A 20842-nucleotide genomic window follows, 5' to 3' on the forward strand; every position below is an offset into this window, starting at 1 on the left:
TTTAGAAACATTATAATTTATAATATAATCAATTTTTAATCAACTAACCACAAAATCCTATGCATTTCTTATTTCTGTCTCTTTCAAAGAGCAAAGAGAAACAAAAGTCAGGAGGACTAAAAATGTCAAATTGGACATACTTTAAGAAATTATCACATTATAGGGGAAATGAAACACTTACAACTCTAAACCACATTGTGCACAAACTCCTGCTTGATACATATAACATTCTCATTGATCCTGGTTCTTTGACTCTATATTTTTATTGGAAATTATTACCAAATTTTAAATGCTATTTAAATTTTTGAAATAAAGAAAGTATTCATAAAACCTATTTTCTACTCTAAAAAATAAGAAAAAATTAACTTCATGTTAGGAATCTCCTTTTGTACTGTATAACATTTGTAGATATTCAGTATTAATATCAAACACAATTTCCCACAACTGTGACCTACTTTCATCTGGAAAGAATACTCATACCCTTGAATTTACAGTCCATTTGGGATTTCCTATAGCTATCCTATTCAAAAGTCCAAAATCATCTTGAAAACATAGGCAACATTTATCAAACAATATGCCAAATTCAAGAATTTTTAGGAACGAGTACAATTTTTAGGAACAACAACTTCCCATGTTTTAAAAAGCAACCTCATGCAAAACCTGACATAATTTAAAAAATTATTCCTGAATCTATTCATTCAAAAGCATTTACTTAATGCCTATAATCTGCCAAGTTCTGGTAGGTACTACTGTTAATGGTGATTTATATAGAGACTCTAACTTCCAAGATCTTACAGTCTTGTGGGAGAGAGACAGATATAAAGAAACAACTTCAATACAATGTGCTAATTGTCACAGTAGAGGTCAATAAAATGTCTTCAAGGGAAGACAGCTATACTAAGCTTTGGAGGCAAAGATGGTTTTGTGGGAAGAAGTGACAGTTAAATAGAGATAAGAGAGCAATTGCACGGGTTATGGCCCAGAGGTAAGAGAGTGAAAGCTAGGGGCCAGCCCGGTGGCGTAGTGGTTAAGTGCACACGCTCCGCTTCGGCAGCCTGGGGTTCCCAGGTTTGGATCCCAGGCGCGCATGGACGCACTGCTTATCAAGCCATGCTGTGGTGGCGTCCCACATAAAGTAGAGGAAAATGGGCACGAATGTTAGCCCAGGGCCAATCTTCCTCAGCAAAAAGAGGAGGATTAGCATCGGATGTTAGCTCAGGGCTAATCTTCCTCATTAAAAAAAAAAAAAGAAGACAGTGAAAGCTAGAGCAGAGTATATGAAGGAGTATGAAGCTTAAGAATAAACATAATTTTATAAAGAGACCTTTAAGTTGTGCCAAGAGGGTGAACTAATCATTGTGGCAAGAAAGATTCAGAGAAGGGTTTTACGCATATTACTGGCAATAATATATTTAGAAAGAGAAGGTTTATGGCCTGTTTTAGGGAGGATGAATGGGATAAAAGAATGACAAGATAACAGGAACCAATGAAAGGGTTCTAAGCAGTCCAGGCAAGAATGAGAGTGGCCTGAATGAAGACACTATAGTATGGGTAGAACGAATTGTTTGGATTGGAGACACATTCCAGAGATGGAATCAAAACAAATTAGTAATTGTATATAAACTGTATTACCTGTACCAGAGAGCACAGAAGGAAGAAGAATGACTAGTTCAATTTTGTATATTTTGAATTTGCGGTGCCTTCAAGCATATCTATAAAAAGGTGTCCAGTAGCCAGTGGGTATATATGGGTCTTAGAAAAAAAGTGAAATCTGAGCTGGAAATTTCAATTTGTTATAAGCATATAGTGTACGAATGACATAAATTCAAACAAGATCATCCAAGGGAGAGTAGAGTGAGAAGAGGACATGCTGGCGAGCACCAGTATTTCCAATAATGGCCAGAGGAAATAATGGCCTGCCATGAAGACTGAAAGGAGCACCCACCAAAGTAGGATTAAAACCTGTAGAGAGTCAAGTTAGAAGGGGAAAAAAAAGCCATAGGAAGATGATTTTTCCAGAAGGAAAAAGTGGTCAACAGTGTCATTTCCAACAATACACAATGGATGTGGATTTTTCCATTTTCTTCACTTTAATTTGTGATGTGTACGCACAAGTGCCTATATATTTCAGTGCTGTAGTCAATAATGCACCAGTTATTGCTGCATAATAAACTACTTGTAAACTTAGTGACTAAAAACAATCCCCATTTTATTTGCTTATAATTCTATGGGTCACTAATGTAAGCTGGGCTCAGCTGGGTGTTTTTTTTTTTAATTGAGATCACATCAGTTTATAATATTTTATATAAATTTCAGGTATATATCATTATATTTCAACTTCTGTATAGACTGCATCATGTTCACCAGCAAAAGTCTAGTTGCCATCCATCATCCTACACATGTTCCCCTTTACCCCTTTTGCCCAGCTAGGTGGTTTTTTAGTCTTGTTTGAGGTAACACATGTGACCTCAAATTAACACAGTAATCTGGCATCTTGACTAGGATAGGTAGCTGAAGACGGCCTCTCTCACAAGTCTGGTGGTTTGCACTGGCTGTAGATTGAGCCTCTCTCTCTACTTGGACATTCATCCTCAAGGAGGCTAGATTAGGCTTCTTTACACGGGGAACTAACGATAGCAAGTGAGTAAAAGTAGAAGCCTCAAGGCATCTTGAGACATTGCTTAGAAGTTGTACGACATTTCTTCTGATACATCTGTTGTTCAAAACAAGTCACAAATCCAGTCTATGTTTAAGGGTTGGGAGAAGAGGCTCTGCCTGTTAATGGAAGAAGGAGTAAAGGAGGAGGGTAGCCATTTTTAATCCACCATTATCTTTCCTTTGACCAAAAGAATATACATGACTCCTATATGCAAAATGGATCAAAGTCCTAAATATAAGTGCTAAAACCATAAAACCCATATAAGAAAATATAGGAGTAAAGCTTCATGACCTGGGATTTTGCAATAAATTCTTAGATATGACACCAAAAGCATAAGCAACAAAAGCAAAAAAAGGATAAATTGAACTTCATCAAAATTAAAAACTTTTGTGCATCAAGGGACATTATCAAGAAAGTAAAAGATAACTTACATAATGGGAGAAAATGTCTGCAAATCACACATCTCATTAGGGTCTAGTATCCAAAATATATAAAGAACTCTTACGACCCAATAACAAAAATGGTTGAGCCATGAAAAAGAGTTTGGTGGTTCCTCAAAAAGTTAAACATAGAATTACCATATGACAAAGCAATTTTACCCTTGGGTACATACTCAAAAGAATCGAAAACAGGTACTCAAATCCTTGCACATGAAGGTTCATAGCAGCCATATTCACAATAGACAAAAGGTGGAAATAACCCAAATGTCCATCAACAGACAGACAGATAAACAAATTGTGGTATATACATACAATGGAATATCATTCATTCATAAAAAGGAATGAAGTACTGATACATGGTACAATGTGGATGAACCTCAAAATGCTATGCTAAGTAAGAGAAGCTAGATACAAAAGGTCACATATTCTATGATTTAATTTGTACAAAAAATCCAGAATAGGTAAATCCATAGACATAGAAAGCAGACTGTGGTTGCCAAGCCAGGGCAGAGAGGTCAATGGGGATTAAATCTTTTGTGTGTATGAGGTTGTAAATCAGAGTGGTGAAAATGTTCTGGAACTAGATAGAGGTGGTGATTGCACAACATTGTGCGTGTACTAAATGCCGCTGAGTTATTGACTTTAAAATGGTTAATTTTAGATTATGTGAATTTCCAATAAAAAAAAATCTAAGGAAATTGTAATAAAGTATGGACTTTAGTTAGTAACAATGTATCAATATTGGTTCACTAATTACAACAAATTACTATACTAATATAAGATATTAAAATAAGGAAAACTTGGTCCAGAGTATATATGAAATCTCTGTATTATCGTCCCAATTTTTCTGTAAGTATCAAACGGTCCTAAAGTAAAGTTTATTATCAAAAAAACCAACACTATTTAGGAGAATCTAAAAAATTAGTTACCTAATTAAAAGAAAGAAAATGATGCTAAACAAAAAAAAAAGAATATGACTGTGGCTTTTGAGTCATGGAGTTAAACCCAATCAAATTAATATGAAACCCCAAACTTCTTATTGGAATTGTAAAGGCAAAGAAGCTTCTGAGCTTCCAACTTACTATGGCAGTGTTACAGCCTGAATTGTGTCCCCCCAAAATTCTTATGTTGAAGCCCTAATCTCCAGTGTGACTGTATTTGGAAATAGGGCCTCTAAGGAGACAATTAAAATTAAATGAGCTCATAAGGGTGGGATCCTAATCCAATAAGACTGGTGTTCTTATAAGAAAAGGAAGAGACACCAGAGCTCTCTCACCATGTGGGCACAGAGGAAAAGCCATGTGAGGACACAGTGTGAAGGCAGGTGTCTACAAGGTAGGAAGAGAACCCTCAACAGAAACCAACCCTGACAACACCTCCATCTTGGATTTCCAGCCTCCAGAACTGTGTGAAAATAAATTTCTGTTGTTTAAGCCATCCAGTCTGCAATATTTTATGGTGGTGGGAGCAGACTAATACAGGAAAAAAGTTTGAGATAGCTACTCACATCTATTTCTTGTGGAAATGAAAGTACTTCTCAGGGCTGGCCCCGTGGCTTAGTGGTTAAGTGCGCATGCTCCACTATGGGCGGCCCGGAGTTCAGATCCTGGGCGTGCACCGACGCACCGCTTCTCCGGCCATGCTGAGGCGGCGTCCCACATACAGCAACTAGAAGGATGTGCAACTATGACATACAACTATCTACTGGGGCTATGGGGAGAAAAAAGGAGGAGGATTGGCAATAGATGTTAGCTCAGAGCTGGTCTTCCTCAGCAAAAAGAGGAGGATTAGCATGGATGTTAGCTCAGGGCTGATCTTCCTCCCAAAAAAAATAAATAAAATAAAAAAGAAAGTACTTCTCAGAGCCAAGAGCTCAGAAAATAGAGCAAAGAGAAGGAGAACAACAAATTAGGAAACTATTCTCAGGGAGGAAAACTGAGTTCTAATCAAGAAACAGTCCTTGGGCCCAGATTTAGCAGACCTAACACCATGCACTCTCATAAATTTCAGAATTTTATGCATTAGTGAATGCTCTGTGTCTTTTATTCCCCCCTTTTTTGAATGAGAGTGTTTATTGTGGTGATTCTGTCCCTGCTTCACCAGTGTATGCAAAGTGTGCAGAAGCAGTATTTAACTTGGCATTTTAATTCACAGATCTCTGGGTCAAAAGAAGCTGCACCCAAGGAACTTCATCTGCATCAGATCTGCTGCAGAACATGTGATCATGGACTTCTGCATAATACCATAATAAAATAAAACTTTTGGGGAGGTGATTCTATTTTGCATTTGAAAGGTTATTAATCATGTTGCCCCTGGGCTACTTGATAGACTACCACATAAATCACCTCCAAAGAACCATATCTCGTGGCATCTACATCTTATCTAATACTCTACCACATTAACAGTGGAACTAACTATGTGCCTTGCTTTGGCCAGTACGACTTCAGCAAACATGACATAAGCAAAGATTTCTTAAGCATTTGCCCGTTGAGGTTTGTCCTCTTGGAACACTCTCCCTGCCACCTGACATGTGAGTGAGGCCATCTTCATCACTATTCCCAGTTGAGTTAGCAGATGTGTGTATCCACATGATTGGCTCCAGGCAAAAACCAGCAAAACCGCCCAGCTGAGCCCAGAACAAACTGCTCAATGGTAACAAAATAAATGCTTATTCTAGCCACAAAACTTTAGTGTGTGTGTGTGTGTGTGTGTGTGTAAAGCAACAGATAACAACAACAAAAAAAAATGGTTACTCTTCTGAAAGTATTTTTATTAGAATAATGGCAACAAAATCCAGATTGCAATGAATAAATGAGTAACTGGGAGGTAAGGAATCAGAGATACTAAATTTAGGCAACTCTTTTCAGATGCTAAGTGGAATGGGAAGAAAAAGAGAAAAGGGATATACTTAAAGGTATGTATAGGATAAAAAATTTTTTCTTGAAAACGGGAAATATCAATATTTTAAATGTTGACAGGAGTTAGTTAAGAAAAAACGAGAATTGGAAGATAGAACACCTGATGGAGCAAGATCCTTGCAAAAGCAGATGATGGAAAGCAGGTGAAGGAAGTAGCCATGGATTGGTGGGGGAAGGAAGTCTTCCATGAAAGGACAAAAGGAATAATGTTTGTGGAATTTGAGGATGTTCATAGGTGGGATAACAGGAGTTTAAGTCATTTCTGTTATTATATCTCCTATTTTCTTTGGGAAGTAAGAGATGAATGAGTAGGGAGGTGGAAGATTTAGAGGCTTAAACAAAGGAGAGGACTGGAGTAGCCACCATGGAATACTAGAGAAAGTTCTGGATGACGAACAGAATAATTTCAGAGGAGTATTAAAGGTCCTATTGAGGTTGGAGACCATGAATGCTTAACATCTCAAATTTGGATTACTGTGTAATGTTCCTCAGCACTATTTAGCAGTGTAGGTGTAGAATGGAGCTGGCAGCCCATCAGAGTAGGATAAATAATATACCAATTGGTAAGTGTTTTAAGAGGTAAACTGATTAGGCAAGGAAGTAAAGAAAAATGGGGATGATAGAATGGGAAATAGAGGATATGTCAGGATTTGAAATGTCCTTAAGTTTCAAATGCAATATAATAGAATTAGGAGAATGACAGAACTCAAAAATATTAGAGATTTAGTAAAGAGAATCAGACGATTAAATATTAGGTTTCAGAATTAAAAACAGACGTGAAATGGTATAAGCAAAGCAAAGTTTTCCAATTAGAATTATAAGCATTTTAACATTCATGTTTTTTGGTCCCCATAGCTGACACACTCTCAGGAATAGATGACATAGAACAGTGGTAAAAGGCATGTTCTTAGATCTCTAATACACCTGGTCTGGATGCTGGCTCTACAACTGTCTGTGTGATCTTGGGAGAAATCAGCCTCGGAAATCATTTTCCTCATCTGTAATAGGGGATAATGGCCGTTTCTACCTCACAAGGTTTTGATGAGGATTCAATAAAATCATGCATATCGAGTATTTAATACAGCCTATGATAAATAGTAAGAACTTGATCAATATAGCTTTATCATTGTTATTGATGATATTTTTCCACAATATATTTTTAGTATTTTAAAGAATGATTTCTGTATACTTTCTAAGTCATTCTTTTAAATCATGGCAGCATCTTAACAACTTGTATTGATTAAATGAAGAGGAAAATTTCAATTCAGTAGAGATCATTCCAAATTAAATAAAACTATCTCTAGTCTAGGCAGTCTAGGAGAACAAAGTGGAAGAAAAATAAAACAAAACCTTTTATTTGTATGGGAAGTCATCCAGGTGATTACTGCCATCATTTTGCAATGTTTTCTCATTCTTTGCAAAAATAAAATATAGAGAAAATGTTCATAGCAACTCTACTCTGAAGAATTTTCTTTTCAAGATTCAGAATTGCAATTAAATTGCTATTAGTAGACGGACAAGCTTACGGCAGATGCATCTTTGCTAATCACAGGCTCTAAAGAACTCATTCTGACCACAATGGAAACCACTGTGACATAATGGGCAAGCAAACTATGATTGATCTAAAAAGATTGATCTTTCACTCACCTAATGCATTCCATGCCCAAAGTAGATTACAGCTTTACAATTACTTATAGAGCTTTATCTAATAAAAGATTAAGATCATCCTGATTAAAAAAAATAAGCATCATCCCAAAAAGAAACCCCACACCCATCAGCAATCCCCAAGCCCTAGGAAACCAACGATCTGCTTTCTGCCTCTATAGACTTGCCTGTTTCAGATATGTCACATAAATGGGATCATATAATATGCGGTCTTTTGTGATTATGGTAATGGTTACGCAACTCTGTAAATACATTAAAAACCATTGAACTGTATACTTTAAATGGCAAACTTTATGGTATGTAAATTATCTCAATAAAGCTTTTTAAAAAATCTGACAGTGTATAGAGAAATACAGTCAACAATCTAGATAAAAGTGGAACTGCAGCAAATTAAAAGAAGAGGAAAAACTGCTGGCCTAGAGAAGGCATCACTTTCTTTCTCCCTGTCCTTGACCCCACCCCAATCCCACCACAAATGCACTCCTCACAGTCCCCAAGAAAGACTCAACTTCATTAGGGGGAAACATCACTATGGAATAAACAAAGTCGAAGTCAAGAGTATTATTTCAGCTATATTTTCAGATTTGAGAGCCTCAGAGAAGACTTAACTCAGCCTGTACTTGGGCAAACAGCTTCTTCTCTTTTGCTGGCTGCTGGACACTTCAGGGACCAGACTGTCCTCATCACTGCACCAGCCTTTTCAACAATTGGAGTGATAAAACAGGACATTTGGGAAACTCAGAGAGATAATTATTAAGTCAGCTGCCTGCTTTGACTCCTAACCCTAAAATCTAGAGGAATCAAATAATCTACAACTCAAAACAAGGTTTACTTGGTGCAATTCCTTATGGGATTACAATGGAATTTGGGGCACAGGCTCCAGCTGGTAATCACCAAGTTGTTTTCCTCTGCCTTGCTTTCCTCTCTGCATACATAATCCCCCTGGGAACTGGTGAAGGGGTAAGCCCTGTTGTTCTCCAGCACTAAATAGGTACAAGACGGTCCTGGGGATTACAGGCAATAAATGAAAAGAATTGGAAAATGGTAATTGCTTCTCAAAGGAACAATCAGTTGACAACTTTTATTGGGTGAAATGTTTTTAAGTGGTAAAAATGTTAAGAAGAAACGTCCTTTTCCTGCATTTCATTCAGGCATTCTGGAATATTTAAAAAGCACCCAGACACACATTTACAAAAATTTAGCATTTTTCGCAGGATAAGTTTTCATTGGCTCAGGGCCAATCTTCCTCAAAAAAAACAAAAAACCAAAAAAAATAGAAAATAGAAAGTCTAAAATAGGTCTTGAATTAAAAAAAAGGTTATGAGCATTTATTTCACAATAAATCTTTCAGATAAAGTTTATATCACATTTATTTACTTGTAAACATATTATTATCATTATTACAGTTTTTTTCTAGAAGTGTATTTATCTGACATTGTTATTTTGTGTGTTTCACATGGTCAAATTTGTGTGTTTCATGTGGTCAAAATGCCAACTAACTTCTATATTAACGAGAATTAAGGCCTGCTTTTGCCCTTTAGGGTCATAAAACAGAGGCTGAAATGGGCTTTGGAGCCAGATGGAACTCAGTTCAAATTTCAGCTGTAACGCTTACTACCTTCACCAGTAAAGAAGGATTCCTGTAAAGGACAGATACAAAAATATGTATTTGTTAAGTGCCTAGAAAATAGCAACTATTTGGTAAATGGTAGCTCTTACTATATTCGGTGGTTAGTAAGACGTACCTAGGCAAGAAAGGTTCTGCTCCAGGTCCTCATTTATTTTTTCACTCAACAGACATTTACTGAGTGCCTACTATGTATTAGGCTCTGAACCAGGTACCAGAGGACAGCACTAAGCAAGTCACCCTGGTGCTTGTCTCCTTAGAGCTTTTCTATTTATTCAGTTGGCTCATTTACATAATATATTTACACAGGAAAGGCTCTTTTTTCAGTTTTCCTAAAGATAAGCTGTAAAATAGCTTATTCTGTGAATAACTTTATCTAAGATAATCTTTTAGCTGGCCCATTATCCATAGCGTTTAGCAGTTTATCAACCACTCAGAACCCCAAATGGGATTGGGTAAAGAACATGGGCTGTGATAACAGACAGAGTGTGCTCAAATCTCAATTCTGTCTTGTGACCTTGAACAAGTTTCTGAGCCATTTTAAATTATTATTTCCCTATCTATCAATTAGATACAACAATAACCATTCAACAATAGTTTTGAGGTCTAAGAGATATAACATAGTAAAACATGGTGTTTGACTGATATTAGGTTTTTAATAAATGATAACTATTATAATTATTTATTAAAACACCTATGAATCTATTTTCATAATGTTAATTAAAGTGTACAGCATATCATATGTATAAACATCAATTCTCTTCTATCTACTCAACATACTCTTCAAGGCCCAGGACACCATCAGACCTGTGACCAGCAAAGAATTTCCTGAAGGAGTAGTCTGATTTGCAGAAACAAAGAAGCAACAGAGGTAATATAATACTAATATACAATAATATAAATAATATTACAGAAATAACAACAGCTAATATACACTGAGTGTATATCATATGTAGGCACTTCAACATCTCCATTCCCATCTAAGGTCACAGAACGTGCAGGCAAGCCCCAGCAGCCTGGTGGTTAAGTTCAGCGCACTCCACTTTGGCGGCCCAGGTTTAGTTCCCAGGCGCAGACCTACACCACTCATCTATCAGTGGCCATGCTGTGGCAGCAGCTCACATACAAAACAGAGGAAGACTGGCAACAGATGTTAGCTCACGGCGAATCGTCCTCAGCAAAAAAATAAATAAAATAAATAAATAATAAGGTCACAGAATGTGTGGCTCTAAAGCCTGCAATCTTCACTACTGCACTCCAATGCTTCTCGAAGGAGAAAACATCCTAGATCAAGCATCGTCAATAGCTCATCAGAACTTTTTCAGAGCCAGTAACAGTGGTGAAGAAAGAGAGATAGCACAGGTCTCTGGCAAACTTATCTTCCTATTTGGGCAGTCTAATCGTGCATTAATTGCTCAGAAATATAATCTTAATAAAAGGTATAAGGAGGTTTCTATCATTCCTAAATCATCCTTTGAAAATAACTGAAAGTTACAGTGATTTCAAAATTGAACTCCCTTCAGAATAATACAGGCAAACTTTAACAGGTTAAAAAGACAAAGAAACAATCATTATATTCTCTTTCAACAATCCTATTAAGTATTTCTTTAGAACAAAATAACTCATTAAAAGGGCACGCTGTCCTTTCATACACCAATTTACTCATCTAAACATCTACTCAGTTTACTGTCCCCAAAAAGGATGTAAATACTACTTAATTTACTAGTCAAGTTGGCTTATGGAAATTACTACTTAGCATGATTGCCTCTGGAAAAAGAACAAACAGGTAGGAAAACAAACTAATAAGGTCATTTCACCCTTCTGAAACAAGACTATCAAAACCATGCCTAGATTAGTAAATTATGCAACTGAGCAAAGATTCTATAAAGTATTCCAAGTTCATTAAAAAATAACTCCCTAGGTTCTTTAAGTTACAGACCCTTATAGGCTCCATAAAGCTTACAAAACAGTTAGCATTTTAAATGTCACTTACCTGTTTCAAATGCTCCTGTATTTTAGACTCCACATCTTCAATGTGTGAAATCATTTTGTTCACACATGGTGCTGGGATGTTTACTAAAGCACAGCTGTGACGTCGACATGGGTAGCTAAAGTAAATGCCTTTATTCACCCCTAAAGATAAAGCAGACAGAGGAAGTTAGCTAGCAATTATATATAGAATAGTAAATGTTGATGTTCAGAATATGCATAAAGTACTCTGCTTTATTAATACTAATACTCTTAAACTTTCTTTAATGAACAGATTGATAAATGGGTGAGAGAATTATAGAAGGAACCTTCAAAACATCTAAAAGCTAAAATAAAATAATCATTTATGACTTAAAATGTAACAAATAAAAATGAATCTAAGAAGCAAGAGTAAAACTTCAAGCAAAGTTAAAAAGTTAAACTGTTTCACAGCATCATGTACTAACCATTGAAAAAACAATATTAAAAAAAGGCAGAAAACTAGTTAATCCACTTGTTTCTAAATAGATCTTAAATCATTTAAAAAATGACTTGGAAATATATTTTAAATTCTCCCTTCAAAGAGATTCCACATCTTCCAATGTAAATAACATCCAATGACTCAAGCATTGAAGAAGTTCTTCCTTAAATCCAGCATGAGTTTCTCTTGCTGAGGTCCCCTTCATCCTCATAATAACCTCATTTTCTAACTTCCATTTCTGAAAATTGGAGTCTCATGTGAAGAGTGATTGATGTTCTCACTATATTCAAGTTGTACTCATCATAAAATCCACTCAGTCCGATGTGCCTCAGTGATTCTAATCCTGGTATGTCCCGAATCAATTGAAGGTTGCAGAAGCACAGCCAAGTTGTCCATGAAACTCCACCAAAGTGCTTACTTGCATTCCTTTTGCCTCTAAGGACCCTACTGGGCTGGATTATAGCTGCAATCACTGATCTTAAATGCAACACACAAAATAGGCTTGGTGCCTCAATGAGAACAGTGTGATGCCCTCATTTCAGTTGACCTTGAGGAACATAGAAGTAACGCTGTTGCCTCCAGACTATACCTTTTGTTTCAATGACAACCCATAGAGACAGTAAATATTTTATATATTTTCATTTAAACTACAATCTTTTACGTATCTTTTAAATGAAGTCTCATAATATCCTCCTCCAAAAACACAATCTCTGTGAAAACGGCTTATCTGCTTCATTTATCAATAAAAGCGCTTACTCTATCCCATATATATATTCTAACATTTTTTGTGCACTAAAAATAACGTGCCAAACATGGGACTATGCTAAGTACTTTTCATGCCACATTTTATTTAATTCTCATAACAATCTTATGAAATAGGATTATTATCTTGATTTCATATATGAGGAAACCAAGGCTTAGAGATGTTATGTAATGTGTCCAATTTCACAGAGCTGGTAGGTGTGAAAGCTGGGCTTCAACTATATCTCCCTGGCTACTGACTGTAAGCTATACTATAAAAGCTGTTTTTTCAATATCTTTTTTATTTATTTATTTATTTTTGTGTGTGTGAGGAAGATCAGCCCTGAGCTAACATTCATGCTAATCCTCCTCTTTTTGCTGAGGAAGACCGGCTCTGAGCTAACATCTATTGCCAATCCTCCTCCTTTTTTTCCCCCAAAGCCCCAGTAGATAGTTGTATGTCATAGTTGCACATCCTTCTAGTTGCTGTATGTGGGACGCGGCCTCAGCATGGCCGGACAAGCGGTGCATCGGTGCGCGCCCGGGGTCCGAACCCGAGCCGCCAGTAGTGGAGCGCTCGCACCTAACCGCTAAGCCACGGGGCCGGCCCTAAAAGCTGTTTTTATATTTTTTAAAAAGTGGCAAAATAAAGAGAAGCAGTCCTAAAAATATATTTCAGGGCATCTCAAATGTTACACATATCACTTGTTTTTGAATTTTGAATGTTCCTTCAAGACATAAATGCTGATATTCTAATGTATTTTAGTTTGCTTTGACCATACTGAACAGACATACCTGCTATGACTATTTTGTGTGTGTTCTATTCCATCTTTCCTCTTTACTTCATACACAGATATATATTTTCATCTAATAGTCAAAAGACCAAAGAACAAGCTGGTGAAAATTACCTGTTGATTTCCTATCCAAATATTTTGATAAGGACATGTCACCCTTGCTTCTAGAAATAAGAAGGTTTTAATACACACTTAACAACCAAGCAGTTGTCCTTATACTCAAAACATTTGTTTTGCTTCATTAACTGTGGGGAAAACAAGGATAGTAATGACTCATTTAACATTTTTCTGCTTGTGCCACACACAACCTATTATGTGAATACTAATTAATTTCCATAGCACCCTATGGTTTAGGATTAACATTTTACATATGGTAAAGTGGGGAAAGTGAAATAATATGAAATGAAATTTTGCACTAAATGTCTACAAAAGACATGGCATCATAAGCAGCCCAAGATAAAAGCAGAATTCAGGGTTCTTATTACTGTTTTTATTCTAATGCATGCATAGTATAAGCTAAAACTTTCGTTTCTATTTCTTTTAATTTTAACTAGCTTAAAGAGACTTACATGACTAAACTAGGTGTCCATTCATTTTTTTGACTTGACTGATAACTAACTATGCTTCTTAAGACAAAACTACTCAGCCTCTAACCTCAGATTTCTTACTTAATAAATGAATGAGTTGGTGGGGTGTTATATAAGATCTTTTTCACCTAAAATTCCATGATACAATGAATTAGTGGTTTTAGTCAAACATAAATTGATAGAGCTCCTCCTCGTGAAGCCTATGCACAAATGGTCAGGATGAGTATTTAAAGAAGCAGGACTCGCATCCTCTTTAAACATCTGCCCAACTCCAACTTCCTTGCTCAGAATCAATGCATAACAGGCAAGATCCTCCCGGATCTACACCAGAGTTGAGGTTTGTTGACATTCTGCAACATGAAACTTCCATTTGGGGAAAAATATGGACTGGCTGATTGTGTAGGCAAATGAAATAAAAATACTATGTTCATAAACTGTCAACTGGCCTTTCTCAGTGAATTTGATCCTTACATAATTTATTCACCCAGCCCCAATAATTTAACCTTTTATCACTACCATCCTTCCTCCTCTTCTGCTTTTAATATGTGCTTCCTTTATGTCCATCACCTATTGTATCATCCTTTTATCTGAACTCAGCAGTCTGAGGAATGAACTTATCTGAACACAAATTTCTTTTTCATATTCAGTTATCCCTTTTAACATCTTGATTTTCTTTGCAAAATGTAGAATAAGTTAGTGCTCTTGAGTTTAGAAATAATTTCTCCTCCATGCAAAGCCTCTGTGTGATGAACAGAAAGGACCTTTAATTTCTTTTATGGAAAACAAAGCTCCCCTTAGCATTTGTTATACATTGGGCAGTGGGCAGGTAGGGGTTGGGGGGGTGGGGGTGGAGGAGACCCTTCCATTACTTTGGAGGTACTATCTTTTCATTAAACCTTACATTGTTGGAGACACTTATCAGTGAATATGTAAAATAATATGCATAGATTCTCCGAGTTGGTGATGAGTAAAAACTACATCTGTTCTAACCACATTCAATGTATAAATGCCCCTGTTTAGCGTTTACTTATCTCCATTCCCTTCAGTCTCTTCAAAATCTTCAATTTCAATACATTTATTTTTGCTTCCCTTAAGTAATCACAGGTCTCCCTACTACTGTATCTGACCACTTCCTACAGTTCTTATCCTATACTAAATTTTGCTTGAACTGACAATTTTTTTCAAATGAGCAATCTATACTAGCAGCCACAATATCCTCGTATCCTGATCACTTCTTCAAATTGCAATTTCTATGTAAATATTAACATCCATCTCACATGGCTCCTTTGCTATGAGGAATTCTTGAATCTTTCAGACATTTGGGTGCACCTATAGCACTTTCTATTTCTCTTTATTAGAACTTATCACATTGCATTCTACTGTGTCACATTTATCTGTTTCCTCATCTATCTTCCCCATGAAGTTTTGCATTTTTTATGGAGAGAAATTATGTTTAGGTCTAAAAAATTGTTGAATAAATGAATGAATGGACAAATTCCTCTATTTTTTTATTTTACCATGTTATAAACTGGCTTCTGTTCTCTCAACTTTATGGAATCTTTATTCATAAACCCCAGTAATTAGTATTTCTACTACCATCTGTAAAGAAGGAACTGCTATAGAATTAGTCCTCCAGTTATAAACAACTCTAAATCTGGAAAAATATATGAGACAACTGTTTTCAGACATTGGAAAATAGTAGTGCAAGGCTTTGAGTCTCGAGAAAAGGAAATTCTTGCAGTTGAGCTCCACAATCACCAAGCTCTCTGCCAAGGACAATTCCTCAACTGCAAGATAGAGATCCGAGGAACAGAGCAGAGCATGGAAGTCCTGCTGAGTAAGGGGCAAAGATTAGTGTCATGGGCAGTAGAGACATCTAGAATCTTCAGGGCAGGGAAGTGAAAAAGACAGAGCAGTACAGAGAAGGGCCCCCATAAATCCATGTGAGAGTGCCCTTTGAATCTGTAGATGAGGACTAGACTGCATCTATGTGTAGAGTAAAATTACTTGAAGATTGAGAACAGATGCTATGGGATTGAAGAACAGAAATACTAGAGGCTGAATTGTGTTGGTGAAAAAGTATTGGCTAGAGATAAGGAGAAAGCTTAGAGGTCCAGTGCTGACAGAATGGAGAGATTTTGTCAACACCTTAATAAACTTGACTCATAGCTGAGACACCAGGAAAGTCACATCTTAGGAGCAAGGATTGTACATTAGAGTAAGACCTCCTCTAGATCCACTCTAAAAATCTAAAATCAAGCAATGACAGAATATGCAGAGATAAAGAAGTTAGCCAAATTAGAGAGGATTGGTAAATGCCTTGGGTTTTTCACACATCTGCATAAAACCAAGCGTACACCAGTTTAAGAGGATCAAATGGTAACTGAGCTGCTTGCTGGAAAAAGAATCAATTCTCTTCAGAGAAAGATAACATAATCCAATCTTTACAATGAATACACAGATGTCCAGTACTGAATCATACAAAGAAACAGGAAAATGTGTTTTAATAGTCTGAACCCAAGATGGCCCAGAAGTTGTATTTAGCAGACAAAGATTTTAAAGTAGCTATTATAAATATATTCAAAAAGGGAAGGAAAAAATACCTTCAAGTAATTGAAGGAAAACATGGTCTTAATAAGAGAGTCTCAGCAGAGAAATGGAAACTACGAAAAAAAACCAAGTGGAAATTCTGCAACATAAAAGTATGACAATATAAATTTTAAGAAAAACTGGTTTGACTTAGCAACAAATTAGACATGGCAGAGTAAAGAATGAATGTGCAGATGAACTGATAGAAATTATCTAATCTGAAGTACAGAAAGAAAAATTTAAAAAGAAAACCAAACAGATGCTCTAGGAATTGTGGGATAAAAATCAAACAGTTTAACACACGTGAGGCTGAAGTTCCAGAAGAAGAGAATGAAATTTGGAGTGAAAGATATTTGTGGAAATAACGGCCAAAAAATTTCAAAATTTGATGAAAAACATTGACTTACACATCTAAGAAGTTCAGCAAATCCCAAACAACTAAAGTATAAAGAGAACTACATCTGGGAGCATCATAGTCAAATTGCTGAAAACCAATAATAAAGAGGAAATTTTTAAAGGTGCCAGAAAACAAAAGGACACACTATATAAAGGGGACATGGATATAAATAACTGCTACATTTCTCATCAGAAACAATACAGGACAGAATATAATAGAAAAATATCTTTAAAATGCATGTAGACAGGCAGGAAAAAAGGAAGGAAGGAAGGGAGGAAAGGAGGGAGGGAGAAATATTAAAGAAAAAATAATAAATTAGACTTCATCAAAATCAAAACATTCAGCTCCTCAAAAAGATATTATAATAAATGAAAAGATAAGCAAGAGAATGGGAGGAAATATATATATCTGACAAATGACTTATATCTAGAACATGTGGAGAAAATTTACAACTTCCTGTACAGGAAGACAACCCAATAAAAAACGGGCATAAGACTTGGACTCTTCCAAAAGACAATCTACAAATAACTAGTAAGCATGTAAAAAGATGCTCAACATCATTAGTCATCAGGAAAGTGCAAATTTAATTCACAGTACAGAACCACTTCACAATCACTATAATGCCTAAAATTAAAAATGTTGGCAAAGCTAACATTAGTGAGGATATAGAACAAGTAGAACTCATAGATTGCTGGTGGAAATGTAAAATACTTCTTGGCAGTTTCTTTAAAAGTTAGGCATTCACTTAGCATATGACTCAGCCTTCCACTTCTATGTATTTACCCAAGATAAATAAAAATACGTCCATAAAAAGACTTGTGTGTTCAGATGATAGCTCAGGGTGAATCTTCCTCAAGCAAAAAAAGAGGGAGATTGGCAACAGGTGTTAGCTCAGGGCGAATCTTCCTCCTCAAAAAAAAAAAAAGCCGTGTGTTACGTATTCATAACAGCTTTATTCTAATAGCCAAAAAATTAGAAAATCCCAAATTTCCATCAATGGCAAAACAGATAAACAAATTGTGCAATGTTAATAAAAAGGATTCAGCAATAAAAATGAACAAACTATTGATATATTCAACAACATGGATGAATCTCACAGATCTTTTTCTAAGTCTTTGAAAGAAGCTGGACACAAAAGACCATAAATGGAATTATCCCAATTATTTGAAACTTTAGAATGGTAAAACTAAAATCTTATCAGTGAATAAAGGAGACCAGGTAGAGTGATACTGACTACAAAGAGCATGAATGAACTTTCTGGAAAGATGGAAGTTTCTATATCCTGTTTAAAATGGTAGTTAAATGGACGTGTACATTTGTCAAAAGTGATTGACCTGAATGCTTGAAATAAGTGGATTTTATTGTACTTAAATTCTTTTTTTTTTTTTGTGAGATCAGCCCTGTGCTAACATCTGCCAAGCCTCCTCTTTTTTTTTTTTGCTGAGTAAGACTGGCACTGGGCTAACATCCATGCCCATCCTCCTCCACTTTATATGGCACGCCACCACAGAATGGCTTGCCAAGCAGTACATCGGTGCGCGCCCAGGATCTGAACCGGTGAACCCCGGGCTGCTGCAGTGGAGCGCGCATACTTAACCGCTTGTACCACCGGGCTGGCCCCCTATTGTACTTAAATTTTAGCTCAATAAATTTGTTTTATAAAGAGACCACTAACCATACCTTAGTGACAGAATTCAATAACCTCATATCATCCTTCTTCTCTTTTAACTCTTTATACTATAGAACATATTAGACAACACTTCCTTGAAATGTTCTTTAATAGTTTTCTCTCACTTTATCACCTATTTCTCCTCATATTCCTTAATCATGAATACTTGGTAAGAAATAATCTTCTTTTTCTATATTCTCCCCCTTAGTCATCTCCTCTAAGTGCTTGACTATCAATTAAACATCACTAGACTTAGCTTTACCCTGAACTCCTTGCCAAATCTACAAATCTTCCAAAACCTATCTTTCCTAGAGCCCAACCCTGGCACTGAATGTAGAGAAGGGAAGGTTGGACTTGCAGGATCCTATGTAGGATGGAAGGATGAGAGTTAAAATTAGAATGTACCTATTGAGAAATTAATATACCACTCATGAATAAACCTAAAGCTATAGGATATATTGGAGTATATGACGAAGCCATTTGGTTTAAAACTAATTCGGCCTGACCTTGTTTTTCCAAAAGGGCCTGATGTGGCCTGTTTAGCATACACTGTACATCTGCTTTAAATATTTACTATGTCGCAAAGACAAGAACGATGTCCTTAAAGTTAGGAATGTTGCCTCCCCCATATCAGCATTTCTTTAAGGATAAACATTTCTCCCTAAACTAAGGATTAATTACTGACTTGCTGTGCTCATTTTGTGACCACTGACCTGCTGTTTTCGTCGATCGGCTGTGCCAGCAAAGTAATCTCGTGACAACTGTAAAAGGGACATCCTATCATACGTGATGTATGCTCTTTGTTCCAAGACAGTATATAACCATTCTGTATTTCTTTTTTTCTTTTTGGTGAGGAAGATTCACCCTGAGCTAACATCTGTTGCCAATCTTCCTCTTTTTGCTTGAAGAAGATTGTCCCTGAGCTAACATCTGTGCTTTGTATGTGGGACACCACCACAGCATGGCTTGACGAGTGGTGTGTAGGTCCACACCCAGGATCTGAACCCATCAACCCCGGGCCGCCAAGGGCCCATGTCAACTTAACCAGTATGCCACTGGGCTGGCCCCTATATAACCACTCTGTACACCCCACTTCTTTGATGCCCTTCCTTCCTTGGGGAAGGAAGGCCCGAGGCTAGTCCTCAGATCTGGCTCATAACAAACTCACCCCAATTTTTAGTTATAAATTGATTATGGATTATTTGCATCGATACCACAAATAAGGAAGTAAAAAAATTCATGACATCAGTCAACTAAAATGCCAAAGCCAGAAAAGCTACAGAGAAAAAGGAACAAATACATTTGTATGATCAAATATAAAGCTTAAAAAGATAAGGGAGACATACAGAGGGAGCTCCAAGATGAGAGGGCTCTGACACATTCCAAGCAGTGAGAAGGGTGCCTGGCACAGAGCTGATACTCAGGAACTATTTGGCAAATAAAAAAATGATGAGAAAGTAAAGAGGTACCAAAATAAAACTTTTAGTTATGGGCCCTCCTCCAATCTATTTATTATTAAAACATTTGGACTTTATCAAGGCCAGAAAGCCAGATGTAGTCTTGAAGGGACCAAACTCATTTGCAAATCCAGTTATTTCTAAAACTAAACTCATCTTCATTTCACTCAATCTCCTTTCCTTTCTTACTTCTCTGTTCCCATTATCAAAGTTTTGCAACAGTTAAATCATCATTAAATCTTCTTTTCATTCAAGTGCCTATATCAATATACCTAATCAGTTTACCAAATCTTATCAATTCCTTTGTAATGTCCGTTTAATCCCTATCTTTCATATCCACTGATCCTTCACAGAGCACTCCTTATTACCTTAAGCCTAGACAATAATAAGATAATCTGTTTCCATATTTTCTCCTGTAGCCAAATATTCTGTATAGCACACTCAAGACTCATATTCCTGATACTGGCTCAAGACAAGGTTGACATAAGGGAAGCCATATTGTAAAAAGAGAAACCCTATTGTAACTTTGAATGACCTCTGAATAACTAACCCAGCTGGATATGCACCCTCCAGGAGATCTAACTGTTCTGTAGATTTTACAACCCCTGCTTGTGCATCTACCTCCTAGCTGCGATAAGATGATAACTCTGTTCTTTTGAGTTCCTTGGGAATGTGATGACCCCCAAACAGAGAGTCTGTGATGATAGCCGTCATCAATGACAACTGAAGGATCTGGTGTGGTGACAAACAGTCTGTAACACACAAGGGTCAACATTCCTAACCCCGTCCCCTATAACCCCCAGGCCTATATAACTGCCGTGAGATTTTGTGCCCCCTTAAGATGTTTCTT

General features: G+C 36.5%; 1 protein-coding gene across 1 annotated transcript in view; it reads right to left on the minus strand.

Moving 5' to 3' along the window:
* LOC101403641 (coiled-coil domain-containing protein 178) overlaps positions 1–20842 on the minus strand; it is a 120940-nt gene that overhangs the window by 77512 nt on the left and 22586 nt on the right. Inside the window, exon 3 of the mRNA XM_087439114.1 lies at positions 11303–11442. Within this exon, the coding sequence (XP_087295240.1) occupies positions 11303–11442 (140 nt within the window). The remainder of the gene's footprint in view (positions 1–11302; positions 11443–20842) is intronic.

The sequence above is a fragment of the Ceratotherium simum genome, chromosome 14, assembly GCF_057802395.1.
Source record: "Ceratotherium simum simum isolate JZ-2026a chromosome 14, ASM5780239v1, whole genome shotgun sequence".
NCBI lineage: Eukaryota > Metazoa > Chordata > Mammalia > Perissodactyla > Rhinocerotidae > Ceratotherium > Ceratotherium simum.